The sequence below is a fragment of the Ctenocephalides felis genome, unplaced genomic scaffold, assembly GCF_003426905.1.
Source record: "Ctenocephalides felis isolate EL2017-DRISC unplaced genomic scaffold, ASM342690v1 CF-g0.4_SCAFFOLD_03570, whole genome shotgun sequence".
NCBI lineage: Eukaryota > Metazoa > Arthropoda > Insecta > Siphonaptera > Pulicidae > Ctenocephalides > Ctenocephalides felis.
The window spans coordinates 7,078,987-7,094,339 of NW_020539724.1; the positions used below are offsets into that span (position 1 = coordinate 7,078,987).

At 26.2% G+C, this 15,353-nt stretch overlaps 3 protein-coding genes across 3 annotated transcripts; 1 reads left to right on the forward strand and 2 right to left on the reverse strand.

The window, feature by feature from the left end:
- Positions 1–2,963: 2,963 nt before the first annotated feature.
- LOC113383163 (slit homolog 1 protein-like) lies at positions 2,964–6,981 on the reverse strand. The gene is made up of 8 exons (XM_026621410.1): positions 6,664–6,981; positions 5,537–5,668; positions 5,276–5,473; positions 5,014–5,201; positions 4,492–4,705; positions 3,665–3,846; positions 3,399–3,532; positions 2,964–3,106 (listed from the first exon to the last, which is right to left on the reverse strand). The coding sequence occupies exons 1-8, from the start codon at positions 6,940–6,942 to the stop codon at positions 2,964–2,966; spliced, it is 1,470 nt and encodes a 489-aa protein (XP_026477195.1). The 5' UTR covers positions 6,943–6,981.
- A 1,805-nt stretch (positions 6,982–8,786) lies between these two features.
- On the forward strand, positions 8,787–13,588 carry LOC113382883 (exportin-6-B-like). The gene is made up of 19 exons (XM_026621130.1): positions 8,787–8,889; positions 8,956–8,986; positions 9,055–9,252; positions 9,338–9,538; positions 9,627–9,780; positions 9,842–9,965; positions 10,041–10,331; positions 10,410–10,622; positions 10,697–10,805; positions 10,867–10,959; positions 11,035–11,203; positions 11,277–11,418; positions 11,626–11,902; positions 11,975–12,250; positions 12,335–12,501; positions 12,565–12,771; positions 12,841–13,060; positions 13,145–13,375; positions 13,448–13,588. The coding sequence occupies exons 2-19, from the start codon at positions 8,984–8,986 to the stop codon at positions 13,511–13,513; spliced, it is 3,141 nt and encodes a 1,046-aa protein (XP_026476915.1). The 5' UTR covers positions 8,787–8,889; positions 8,956–8,983; the 3' UTR covers positions 13,514–13,588.
- A 600-nt stretch (positions 13,589–14,188) lies between these two features.
- On the reverse strand, positions 14,189–15,308 carry LOC113383164 (nurim homolog). The gene is made up of 4 exons (XM_026621411.1): positions 14,991–15,308; positions 14,692–14,862; positions 14,490–14,623; positions 14,189–14,340 (listed from the first exon to the last, which is right to left on the reverse strand). Exons 1-4 carry the CDS (start codon positions 15,306–15,308, stop codon positions 14,196–14,198), a joined length of 768 nt encoding a protein of 255 aa, XP_026477196.1. The 3' UTR covers positions 14,189–14,195.
- Between the last annotated feature and the right edge of the window lie 45 nt (positions 15,309–15,353).

Genomic DNA, 15,353 nt, shown 5'->3' on the forward strand with positions numbered 1-15,353 from the left:
CGACTATTTATGGTCAACTGAAATGAAATATAAAAGTTAATTTTTACTATATTAGTTACAATTATTATTATGAAAATATTATGTAAACTTTAGTATATTTATTGTTAATATATTTTATGATAGGTTTTTTATACAAACATTGAAATGAAAAAATCATAGAGATTCGTTGGAATTTGATAATTTTTGTATGAAAGATTTAAATGTTAATACGAATTTTTAATCAAATATATACGCACATATATATAATTATAAACAAAAAAGTTTTAACCAATATTTGTCCAAATATTGTAGAAAAACCCCTGAGTTACATTTTAAAAACATTAATATGCTCTTCATACGTTCCAAATCTCTTTCTGAGTGAACAAACTACAAATATAGTAGAAAAAATCATATAAAAATATTATTTGTACCAATGTACCTTGGGGTAGATTTCTAATAAGAATCTAAGTGGAAATATCAATTTTAGCAAATTCCTTAAATTTTGCATCATTAAAATATTCATAGCTTTCAAATTCAAATCATTTAATGAAACTTGGTTTGGAATACAAAATGTTGTATCAATATTTAAAATTATTTAAACATAAGCAATTACACCTTACTGTAATTAAGTGTTATTTATATGTTTCTCTATCGCATTTAATATATATGCAGAAATTGTTTATGTAGAAATTCATTTCAATTTGCGTATTTTAACGTAATGCCAAAAGTATGTGCATAATATTTTCTAAACATTTAATATTAATTAGAATTTGTTATATTATTTTGAATTCGAGACAAAGGCGTTTCCTATGAAATTTTATGCACGTATATAAAAATCGATAAGCAAATTAGTTTCATGTTTTTATAGAGATTAAGATATTTGTAAATAGGAAAGTGCAATTTAATTGATTGGTTAGGAATTTGCTATGGAAAGAAAAATATCTGAGGAGCAAACCGAAATGTGTAACGAAAATGTTTAGCAATTGTAGTTGATGACTCAAAATTCTTGCTAGATAATTGAATTGGAATTAAATTTATAGCTTTTGGAATTTTAATCTCAAGAATTTATATAATTTTATTTATGGTAAATAACTTAACCTATAAAGACGTTTTTAAAGATTTTTTTTATCGTCAATTTGTTTTTTTTTGCCTCGTCTCCGGGTACTTGCCTTGTCTCAGGGTACTTGTCTTGTTTTATTGCAACTGAACAAATTATAAATTGATAAGTAAAAGAAAATGTTTTTTTATTATATTTTTACAAATATTAATTACAACTTTTTTACTCATAATCGTAGCATAAGTTGAAGTATTTAATATGCTTCAATATTACCATAAAGTAGTCCAGGATTTTTTAAATTTAAACTAGTTTTTTGCAAGATAGAAATTTAAAATCTCAAGAATTTTTAGTAAATAACTAAAAACTAATAACTTAAACTAATAACGAGACACATTAGTAAAAAGTTTTATTATCATTCTCTAGACAATATTTTTTTCAAATAGTAGTTCATTTGCAATGTGGAAGAGACCCTTATTGGTTAAGTTCAGAGTCAAAGTAAGTTTTAAGGTACTTGCCTGAGGCAAAATTTTATCGCTTAAGTTTTATGTCAATCAATTGCTGAATATTATATATTATGGAGTTGCTAAATACTAGGTATATTAAAATTTTCTATTCTATTTTAATTAATTTTATAAGGATACGTTTATGATACTGCCGGCTCCCTGAGACCCTAACTTGTGAAGTGAATTGTTAATCTCACAGGCTATGATCTCCGGTATTGGCGGTGCAGTGTACAAAGATCAACGATAGAACTGCAAATATTTAATTATTTATTAATTATACCAAACTTATAACAAATACTAAATCCAAATTGTTTATTCATAAACTTAAATAAAATTACAATATATATTTATTTTAAGAAAATTCTTTTCTAAAGAAAAATGTACTATAATGACAGAAGTTTATTTAAAATCTGGGAAAATTAATTTTGTTTGTGTTATTTGGCACAAACAATAAGTTGTAATTCTAATATGTCATGTATATGTTAATTCATTATAATTTTATTAATTTAATTAATAAAATGGTAATAGATTAATTTTAATAATTTTTGTTAATTCTAATGTGATAATATTCTAAACTTGATAAGTTGAGCAATAAATGTATTACTTTCTTCATAAATACTGGCATTTTTATTACATATAATATTTTTATTTAAAACACATATTTTGGGTAAAATTATAAATAACTCATAATATTATTATATTTATTTTACCATGCAATTCTATTTGTACTAATACTGGTATCCTGGTATACATGTTTTTAACAATAAGATAATTTGTCATGAAATGATTTTTTTTACAAAATATATCTCAAACAATTTTTTTTTATTAAAATTAACTTATTTATACTTATATTTTCTTTTCATTATTTATACTTATTCATACCTAATATAATAACATTTATAAAATGATTAACAGATGAAATATAAAAAATAATAAAATACGTTTATAAAATTAAAATATTTAAAAATAATATAAAAATATATTTTTAAAATGTAATATTATGTATTTGGAACATAATTTTAAAATGGAAAAAATATTTAAACAAATAAAAAATGTCTTTCAGAAAACAAAAATTAAATTTAAAGTATTTTTAAAAATATATATAAAAATGTATGTATGTATTAAAATATATATAAAAAACATGAATTAAAAAAAAATAAACAAATGTATTTTAAAAAAATAAAAAAATGATTTATTTTTTTAAAAAAATGTATTTTGAGAAAATTAATTAATCGTTTTTTAAAAAAATATATGACACTATAGGTATGTATTAATACATAATTATGTATTCAAAATATATAAAAAACAGAAATTGAAAAAAAATAAACAAATGCATTTTGAAAAAATAAAAAAATAAAATAAAAAAATAATTTATTTAAAAAAATTAAAAAAATATTTTAAAAAAATAAAAAAGTAGTTTTTTTTTAAATGTGCATGGCATCATCGGCCATATCAGCTCTTTGGTAAAATGCTCTCGAAAAATCGGCAGGACCTCTATTGACTAAACCGCATCTTCTTCTATAGCAAAGAATTGCAGCTATACAAATCGGCAAGGCTGTTATTAAACCTACCAAAATCATAAATTTTAATAAATTCATAATATAAAATCATATTTTTATATTAGACGGAGCCAATAATATATTGTAAACAAATATCATTCTAACAAAAATCAATCGATTCATAAGATAAAAGATCAATTAATCGATTCTATCAAAGGGAGTAATAAATTATTAACTTCCCGAAGAGGAAGTTTGTTTTTGCCAGTTTTTGCCTCAATGCAAAATGCTACTTGAAATCGATATAAATCTTTTAATTACAAATTTGTCAATTTTACAACTTTTTTGGAAAAATATACGTACCAACAAGAATTCCTATTAACAAAGCTCCATCTCGCTCAGGTCTATTTCCAAATTTATCCAAACACCTCATTTCTGTATGCTTTTTTTCAATGGTTAATAAATTTTCACCTATCATTTCCACTGGTTCTGAACACCTTAAATAATCAACAATAGTTAAAATAAATTTTTTGCAGACATAAAAATTTGGTACCAGAATGTGGTGGTATATTTAAAACTATGAGGCTAATTTTTATCTAAAGTTGGTTCATTGTTTAATAAATTCTTACTGTAATCCGTGGACAAGTTGAGGTGTTTTTTCCTCGATTTGTTTGACTAATTCACTGGCAATCCACTGATTTTCACAATCACAAGACCAATGATTAAAACGAATATCAACTATTTTCAAATTGTCCCATCTGCCTATGAAATGACGATCTATTGTACTTATGTTGTTGCTGTGTAAATAGACCTAAAAAAATTGGAAAAAGTTTAATAGTCACATAGTAAAAAAATCTTAATTTTACTTCTTATTAATTAATTTGATTATTTACTAATTTATTTTTTATTTTTCCAAAATTTATTTATCTCATTTCATTTCTTCCAATTTTGGCGATGACTATACCACCTAATCTTTAGATAAGATTAGACATACCTAGAATTGTTATCGCTTACCAGCTAATTTTTTAATTGCTCCATTTATCCAATTTTAATCAGAACGATATAATGTTTCAAGTTTTTATTTTGAAATTTATGAATCATTGCAATTATATTTAAATCTTAACTTGAACATAAATGTCTCATGGGAACATAATCAGAATAGTAAAAATTCAACACTGGTGATTGTAGATCTCAAAATAAGATATCAAGTAGAAATAGTCTTTTGAGAAAATACTGCACATATTAACTTATATCAAATATAATCTCATCAGAAAACAGAATGGTCAACAGTGTTGGTCAGAATGGTCAACACCTGGGTTGCCTTCTAGAAACACTAGATTAAGGAATGTATATCAAAACAGCTTATCAAACAAATAGTTCTGATTGCTGTGCAAATATTAAAAAAGGAAATTTATCATCTATTTTATTACTGAAATTATTTGTCAATTCTCCATACCAATTCTAGAGGTGGCCAAACTTCTCCCTCAGATCCTGGCTGGTCATCATGTCTAGATAAGGCAGATTCATGTAGGAATTTTAGGCGTGGGTTATTATTCATATGCAATTCTTTTAATTTTATCAATCCACTCAAAGACTTTTGACCAATACTGATGAGGTCGTTCATATAGCACATATGAAGTACTTCCAAGGAAGACATTGTTGGAAAAATGCTGGAAAAAAGCTATGTATCAGTTTTTCCTTAAGGTCTATAACCTCTATGCTAACAAGGAAATTCTCTGGTTTTCTCGCCTAGGATTTTGATGGAACTTTGCATGGTGAGTCCTATGAGAAGCGATTTAATTATATTGACTATCAAATATATCACTTTTAGGAGTTCCCTCAAAATCCTAGAAGAGTAAACCTGAGTATCTCCTTTTTAGTAGGATATAAATCATTTCATTTAATTTCAATTTTATTCATTTGGCAGCAAGAATAACAATTTCTATCATCTTAAGATTTAATTCTGTTTTTTACTCACTTGTCGCTTTCTAAGGATGTTATTGGATTCTCATTCAAGTTCAACCAAGTTAAACTTTGGGCATATCGAAGACTTTCCGGCAATTTTGTAAACAAATTTCCAGTCAAATTTAATGTTTTTAAATCTTTTGGAGTATGGAGCAAATTTTTTGGAAGCGTTTCCAAGTCTAAGTAGCTCAGATCCAAATGCTGGATAAGAAAAAAAATTGAAGATATTAGTAAATATTATTAGTAGGTAGAACTAAAGGTAAAGATGCCCTTACTTGCAAATGTAGGAGCCCAGATATTGCAGTTTCTGTATGTATATCTATCACTTTAAAAGGATTTGATTCCAGTGACAAAACTTCCAAAGATCCTAAATGTTCGAACAAATCTTGATCTAATGTATGTAGCATGTTATTACCCAATTTCAGTACTTTCATCGATTTTAATGGCTCATATGCATCTGGAGAATAATCACCCTGTACCAAAAAAATAATAAAAAGTTGGACAAAAGTATAGATTTTTTTTAATGAATTACTCACCTCAAAAACTGATGGAATTAAAAACTTTGATGTCAACCTGTTATTACTTAAGTTCAACTCTGTCAAATTTTGGAGATTTTTGAAAGTTGCTGGCTCAATTCTTAAAATTCTGTTTAGACTCAAGTCTAAAACCTATAATATTAATCATAGACATTATTAATGGATATTTTATAATTAAATATTGGTTGGATATTTCAATATATTATTTATGGTTTAAAAATTAGGTAACATTTTTGAACTTGCATATTTTTTAAATTTATGATTAACTTTGTATTTAAATCATAAATATGGCAAAAATGTTATAATAGCTAATGAGCATTATATGAAAATCTTTATATAATTATATCAAGGATATTTTATTAATAAATATTGTAGAGGTATAATCATATGGTAATAATAAAAATACATAATCTAACAAAGTACATTTAATTCTAGTTTGGCAAAAATATGAACATTTGGTTTGGTCATTAATATATCAATTGATATTAACTAATGTTGATAATGGGAATTGCAAAACAAGATAAGAAAGTCTGTAAAATTTCTCAAATTTTTGGAAATTGATGGTTCAGAGTTTTCAGAACTCTTCCAAAATTTTTGGCATTCTAATTTGGAAACATGGACATTTTCCTTGATCATTAATTTGGCTAAATTTAAATTTAAATGGCTAAAGTTAAGACAGTGATTTCAAACGTTTTCATACATTTTCTAAAAATTATTTTTCAAAATTTACTGACATTATAATTTATTTAATGTACTACAAAATTATATGAAATAATATGTAAACGTGTACATAACTAGTGGTGTATGGCATCGTGCCTTAAGGCAAATTGCTGGAACTTTTCGTACCGTAACAAAATGATCGAGGAATATCAAATGTTTTCAAATAGTTTATTATAAATACTGTAACATTGTCTAAAATTTGTTTTGATAAACTGAATTACAATGTTAAAATTATTTATTTAAAGTATATAAGTGAGCTTTAGAACTTTAGCCACACACATCCATTTGATATTATATTATTTTGGGTTCGATTTTTTTAATACCCTAAGAAGCGCCCCACAGATTAGAAATCGCTGAGTTATAACAATGTATACTAATGATATTAATTTATTTCAAAACAAGCTTACTTTTATATCAAGTGCAGGAAACGGTAATAAATGAGTCAATTCATTATTTTGCATCTGCACAACACTGATGTTAGTTTTGGAGTCATCCATTAGTTTATTCCATTCATCATCAGTAAAAACAGTTAAAATTTGGCGTGCATTACAATCCAACACTCCCGTATCATTGTTGCAAGTACATATAGAACAAATATCTTTCACTTTAATTGTTCCAGAGTTATTATTCTGACAATATACACTGCAAATAATAGTCAATAAAACGATTTTCGCACAAAAATGCATCTTGAGAAAGTATGTTTTATGAAATGCACAGAACAATCCGAACGAACATTGCTAAAATCAATTTTATTTAGAACAGAATTACATGATATCTTATCACTAAGAGCACCTTATCTTGTGATTAGTCTATCACACGAAACAAGAAGTGAGGTAAATTTGGTATTGTTTGTCGACTGATAAACTGATAAACGATTACCTGGTTTCATTATATATTGTGCAAGGTGGTACAAATTTAAATACATGAAGATAAAAGGTATATGATAGTCGATCAAACAAGTTGCACATCACTATATTATTACCTGCAAGTGCGTGTTAATATAATGATTAATAAATCTGTTTAATTTTGAGGAATATTTGTGGGAAAAATATATTGGTCATGGTTTATCAATTTCTATGAAAATGGACTTTAATCCTAATAATTGCTGTCAAATACAGTCATTTAATTGAGCTTAAAGACACCGTACCTTACTTTGCCTCATTTTTTTGCATTTTGGACGCAGATTTTGGTGCAGATTTTGGCAAAGTGCTCCTGGTAGCAAAGGGAATTTTAAAGTCCCAGGTGGTAGATATGAATAGCAATTTCTGCAAACAAATTTATTCTCCATTGGAGAAAACAAATTCAGCAATTATTGAATCAATTTTTCATAAAGGAAAGTCGATTTACGACTACAATAACCCATTATTGAATCATCATCAGATACTCATCAATAATCACCTTTTGGAAGGTGGTTTTTTGGAAAGTAACCACGACCAAAGTGGTAAGGTATTGGTGTACAATAAAGAACATTTGTCTATTAAGACAATTTTAAAACTTATTTAAAATTATAAAAATGTTAGTTACGTTAGTCAGGACTTACCAGAAAACGAGCTGTTGTGCTCGAACTTCTACTTTTGCCCTGTATTCAGATGGCAACCCGATGGTTGACCAATTTATGTTTTATATATTTATTCTTATTAGAATCTAATAATAATCATACATTATTTAACTATTTGCAGCAATAAGAAAGGCTGTTTTCACTTGAAAACAAATTTTAGATCTATGAAAATGGGGATGGGGGATGAGCAATATATTTAGGATCTAAAAAATGGGGGCAGCCCAACTGTTAACCAATTTATATTTTATAGAATTATTCTTATTAGAATTTATCTAATAGTGATCATATATCATTTGATTAAATGCAGCAATAGAAAAGGCTGTTTTAACTTGGAAACTTATTTTAGATCTATAAAAATGGGTATCGGGGATGAGCAACATATTTAAGGTCTAAAAAAATTGAGTGGGCAACCCAACTGTTAACCAATTTATATTTTGTAGAATTATTCTTATCAGAATTTATCTAATAGTGATTATATATTATTTAATTAAATGCAGCAATGAGATAGCCTGTTTTCACTTGGAAACTTATTTTAGATCAATAAAAATGAGGATTGGGGATGGGCAACATATTTAAGATATAAAAAAATAGGGACAACCCAACTGATAACGAATTTATATTTCGTAGAACTACTCTTATTAGAATTTATCTAATGAAGATCATATATTATTTAATTAGATGAATCAATGGGAAAGACTGTTTTCACTTGGAAATATATTCAGGATCTAGGAAAATGGATATATGAAAATGAAAATTGGGATCGAACACAAGCATTTGAAATTAGTCCGGAATTAGAAGTAATAAATATTAAATAAGAATTCATTTTAAGGATAGCTGTATACAAAAGTCTGTTACAATTCGAGAAATCCTTTTAAATTTCGCGCTGCACCTCAATTCTTTTTGCTAAGTATGGCAACACTTTTTCCCAAGGTTTGTGGCAATTTATTTGCAGAGGCGGCACCGCGTGTGGTACGTCATCGAACATGCGTCAAACGTCAGTGGGAAAACGATAAAATGTCAACAAATTGAGAAACCGGACGTTTGTACTGATTCTTTTTAAAAAATATGATCAAAAGTATTTATAAATTGATTATAATATGTTTTTAATGTTCTGAATAATCTTTCATGATCATTTTTTCAGATATTTTAACAATATTTTTGTATCTGCAATGGTGGGCAATTATCATATATATGAATCAAATTTGATTCTTGTCATTAATTTTTTTCTTTGTTTAATAAGGGTACCAACAACTTGTCCATTATTGAAGAGTTGATAAATGAGTTTTATGCAGGAACCACTTCTAACAGTAGAAAACATGATATTGAGGTACAATTGGAAGCATTTAAGCAAGATAGTTCATCTTGGAAGCTTTGTTTGTGCAATTTGACACAAAATAATCACATTCATGTATGGATGTTTGGAATAAATATTATCGAGGTAATGTCTTACAGTTTTAATTATTTTATTACCTACTGCAATTAAACTTTTGAGTAAAAAATGTATTGACTTCTACTTTATTCAGGATGTTATTACAAAAAGGTGGTTCACTTTGGAGAATAATGACAGATTGTTGATAAAAGACTTCTTATGGAAAAATATTAAATCAAAGTTAAATTGTACCACACAAAGATATCAAACAAACAAATTAGCAAAATTATTAACTGATATTATAAAGCGTGAATTTCCCTTAGGATGGCAAGAGTATTTTCAAAAAATTATGGATGTAAGTAATATAATATAAGTGACTTAAATAACAATATTTACAAAATTTAAAATACTTAAATACTATAAAATACTTTTTTCTAATTTAGATGGTCAAATCCACACACTGCCATTTAGGAATAGTTCTATTCCATGTTACATGCGAAGAAATTATAACAAGAAATGACATCAATTCAAATCGAAAACAGCAATTAGTCACAAGTTTAAATGGAAATTTAGATGATGTTTTTACAATAATTACACGTAAGTATAATTTAACAAACCCAATTAAATGTTTCCATACAAAATGCATTGTTTATTACAGAATTACTTCAATCAATTATGAATAAATGGTCAATTGGAAATACCCCGCCATCTTCTCCAAAAGAACATGTTTTAAATGAGGCTGTGTTAAGAAATATTATGTCTGTTGATGACAATAGTGTTAGGTAATTTGGATAACCTTCAAATAGAACTAATATATAATTTGCTTGCTATAATATCTACAATTTTTTATATTTTAGAGAACTTTGTTTTGAATTACTGTGCACGGTGCAACATTTATTTTCTTGGGTGGAACTCTCAGAATATGTGAGTTCAGATTTACTAAATATTTTGTTTGCATTAGCCGATGTCACCTTACAAAATTCAGAAACAATTAGTATTGTTGCACTGTCTGCTATTACAGAAATTCTGTATAGAAAATGTGCATTTGCAGGATTATCAACACTTCTATGTGGTCAAATAATGAGACTGATATGCCGAATAAATTATGCAAATAAACAAACCAATAACTGCATTGGTTTAACAGATAGGTATAAATGTTTAAAAATATTTAACTTGGGTACTGTTACAATTATTATTATGTATTCATTGTTGTGATATTTTTTCAGTTACTTAGAAAAGACTACAGAACTGATTAAAACGTTTGTGATTCAACATTTTAGTAGATTATTATCAGAACCAACTTTTGATTCTCTTCAATTTATGTCATTATTATTTCATTACACCTTTGTTGTAAATAAACAAAGTGTAGATTGTTATATGGGCTGTTTGGAAGTATGGTGCATTTTATTGGATTTCAATATAAATACTAGTATTGATAGGTAATTTAATCATTCCATATAAAATCAATATATAATCGCTGTTCCTGTATGATCATGAATAATTTTTGTTATAGTTTCAAGAATGCTATTCTAAGTATAGCAGCAAGTTGTTTTAATAATATCATATTTTCATCTAGTGGAGAATTTCTTTCTTCAATTGATAAAGAGACTTTAGACGATGATGTAAGTTAATAATTTAAATGTTATTCATGCATATTTATTAATTACTTTAAACTATTTACAGCTACAATCAGACTGGCAACATTACTTAAAGCAAAGTTTTGAATTGATCTCAAAAATAGCTGAATTTTATCCTTATCAAATTTTAACTATGACGGTCAGTATCTAATAATATATTGTTTTATTATTATTTGCTGATTTATGTTTATAAACCTATTTTCTTACTTTGTAGATTGACCCCTGGAAAAATTTATTAAACATTTATACACAAATAAATAGTGCTATCAATACGGAAAAGCAATTATGTATACAAGAATGTGAACTAAAACATGTTTTAAATATTTTACAAGATCTTTCAACACTAAGCCAGTGTATAAGTAGATTAGCTAGTATTATTTTAGGTATATTTGTCATGATATTAAGCTTTTTAATTCTTTTAAACTTCATGTAATGTTGCATATTTGATTTCCACAGAATCTTGCAATGATTCCAATATTCAACAATTAGTGCATTTAATTATTGCCAAAACTATTGAAGCCTGCCAATATTCTAATAAGCATGAATTATATAATGTCAAGTGTAATTCAGCTCAAATTCACTCAAATCTTCAACATGTGTAAGTAATGTTTTAAATTAACAATATTTGTTAACATAAAATTTATTTCATTATAAATAGGAATGAATACTTAGCACTTTCTTTTATTGTTGTAGCTCCAAAGATCTTGGCCCTACGATAATAAATAAATAATAATGAATTTAAAATATTTGAATTAACCCCAATATCTATTATTTTGCATCTAAATAGTTTCTAATTAAATTTCAGACATGGTCATTTATTATTACTTTTATCATCCTACACTCCCTGGATTACGCAAACTCAAATATGTGCTCAAGTTGAATTAACACAATGCGCAATCCAACCACTTACAAACAAATTTTGTGATATGAGAAATGCAATGCAACAAAATGTTTCCAGAGATATTTTTTTAGATGAAGCTTGCGCAACGTTACTATTAAATATAAGCAAAATTTTGAGACCACAAAATCTGATAAGTACAGAACTTGTACCACAGTTGTTCAATAAACCATTAGATGAAAAGGTGAGATAAACCTCATTTATTATTAACTCATTTTTGAATTCAACTATTCAATATTTTAAAATATGTTTTTAGATTGTGATTACATTACATCAGTGCATTATAAATAATTTGGTTTTGCCATGTCATGGAGCTGGTAATCAAAACTGGCCCGAACGAAGTTTGCAATTAAATAATTACACAAGAAATATGAGTGTAAATTTTTTAAGATTAGCTCATGATAACATAAATTTAAAGCACGAAGAGATGTATGAAAATGCTAGTATAGTATTGAGAGTGCAAGAAGGTGTTTTAAAAAATTATGAAGATAACTCTTCAACTGTTAAAAATATGCTTAAATGTGCTTATGAGGTAAAAAATATGATTGATTTTAAATTAAATATTTACTAGTTACTTCACTAATGTGAATTAAACCATATGAAATTATATTTTCAGCCTTTAATGGAACTTGCTCTCAAGTATATTGATCAGCAAGGTTTGTCTGGACCTTTAGGTGAAGCGATTGTATCATTTTTTCTAACTGCTCTGATGGTTTTGCAACATCAACTAGGTGCTCAATTTACTGGATTAGCTGTAAACGGTTTCATGAATGCTGTGAAAAGGTTTGCAAATCGAGAAGGAGATTGTAATAATTATTATTACTAATGAAATTTTTTTTTTCTTAGAGAACAATTGTCCAAGATCCAATTATATACTGTTGATAAATTACTGCAAATTTTAAAATTGGTTGTGCTACTGCCAGGACATGCATTTAAGGGCTTTTTACCAAATATTATAAATTTAGCTATAGATAACATATTACCCATGTTAAGTTCTAGTAATTCTGATGAAGCACATGATGCAAATCTTTCATTGCTTTCATTATTTGATGCGTAAGTTGATCCTGACTCTTCATAAGATTTAACTAAAAACTATCAGTTACATTATTTGAATATTTTTAGAATTTTACAACATAGGTGGCAATATTTTTACAAATCCCAAATTTTAATGGGAAATTCTCCAGTCCAAGCAGAAGGGATGGAAGAATTAAATAATGTAAACCAACTCCAAGCTATGCTTCTGTCTTATGGACAATGCTTATTAAATGGAGATTTAACCGTATTTGGTACTTGTTTGCAAAGTTTAGAATGCTTAAATTACAAATGGATGATATATCATAAGGTAATAAAATAATTTGTACAAATTTCAATCTATAAATTTATTTTAATTTAAATTCAGTAACTGTAATAATTTTTTACATTGCAGCCATTTTTTAGAAGTTCACTTCTTCCACATTTCTTATCGGCTCTTCTACAATCTCTGTTGAATGAACAACATAATATTTTGTTTGATAATATTATAATAGCAATTTACAAAATGGCTGTGGTTGATTTAAATGCTTTTTGTAATACAGCTTTGGCAATATTAATTAATTCTAAATATAATTTATCTGAGCAAGAAGCTACCACAATACTGATGCAGTTTCAAGTAACAGCTGTGAGTCATATTATTTTATATTTTATTAATATTATGTATTCCATCAATGGCTAATTAAAATTCTTTATTTAGGATGAACCAACATTCACACAAAATTTGGCAAAATTAATGAAAGATTTAAAATGCCCCCAGTATTAATGGACTTTTTTAAATATTTTATCTTTTAAACTCACATTTCAAAAATTCTTATATAAATATATATGTAAATCGAACATAAAATTTTGTATCACATTTTTACGATGAATAAAAAATGATATGTTAATAATATTTGGTCCATTTTTGAGATATATAACCGATATTTCTACTAAAAATAAAATACCTCTTTCAATACATGATATTTATTTAGTAAGACAAAATATAAACATTCCAAATTCGTAAAATATATTTCTATATATCTTATACTATATAAAGCGTGATATTAATAAATAAATCATAAATATAAATAATAGCAACCAATAACTAGGTATTAGTAAAATTCTAAAAAAATAAGTACAACTTATAAGATCTTATTTAGAGTATTAATTTATTAATACTTTCAGTTTAAAATAGCAAAACCTGCACATCAAATATAGCTGAAACTCTAAACTTAACACTATGAGAATTATTGTCACAAAATTTTATTGAAGTCACTATTTTTATTATTATATGAATATAAAAGTATTATTTTCTCAAAAAAAAAAACTGAAAGTATTTTTTTAAAACTAGCTCAAATTAAATTTTCATTTCAGAAATATAAAATTTATGTTTCAATAATAATGCACATAAAAACTTTTTTAAAATAATAAATAAAATGGCAAATTAGTTGTTTTTGCTTAATAAATTAATTGTTTTCTTGCAAAAGTCTATGTAATTCATGTCGTTTTCTATCTAATTGATCCTTTTGATAATCCACATCAAAACTGTCTGTTCTCCATCCAAGAAGCATATACAGACTCCACATTGAGGCAAGCAGTAGTCTATCGAGACTATAGAAAATTTATTTATTAAAATTAATTATATTCAACAAATATATAGCAATGATGGTAAAACCAAATGTGTTATACATATATTGCAATTTATATTATTAAGGACATTTATAAGTGCAGTTTGAAGCATATTGATATTGTTAACAAACCTCATCACTGGTGTACACCAAAATATAACAAACAAAGCTATAAATGAAGGATGACGCATATGCTGATAAAGTCTTCTTAACTCTCTTGATTTATAAGCTATTGGGCAAGATAAACCTTTGACATCATAAATTACCTGAGAACATTAAATATGTAGTTAGTTATTTAGAAAATTAATTACTTGCTTAATTTCCAATCTCTTACTTGTTTGATTCCAAATATTTCTGGAGTATCCATCAATAAACTGCCACCATAAATCACAGACCATGAAATTAAATGGAAAATAAAAATTCCAGAATTTATAATTGGATACGATTCAGTTGGCAGGTCCCATAATTTATAGGTGTTAACATATTTCCATTGATTAATCAATAACTAAATAAAAATATATTATTAAAACAATAAAATCATAATGTAGTATCAATAATAAAAAAGTTGTGTTATATATAGTTGTGATCGTGCAAATACTTCAATTATTATTTTTAAAATCTAGTATTACTTACTAATATACATAAAGATGTTGCAAAGTTATAAATACTTCTTTCTATAACCCCTAGGTTAATACGTTCAATAAACTTTTTGTAAGTTGAACTTGCCATACATGAGTGTTGAATTATAAAAAGAGCTAATAAAGCATAATCTTTAATTAAAGAATATACTGCCTCCAATAAATCATGTTCTAAATGAGCAGTAGAATTTTTGTTACTGTTTTTGTCTTCTTTAGATGAAGACAAAAATAATAGCAAACATACAGCTGAATAAAAAGAGCATAAAAAGCTTAAAAGAGCTGCGAAACCAAATATGATATGTTTTATTTTCATTGTAAGAAATATAATATTTCAATTACAAATATAAATAATTAGTGT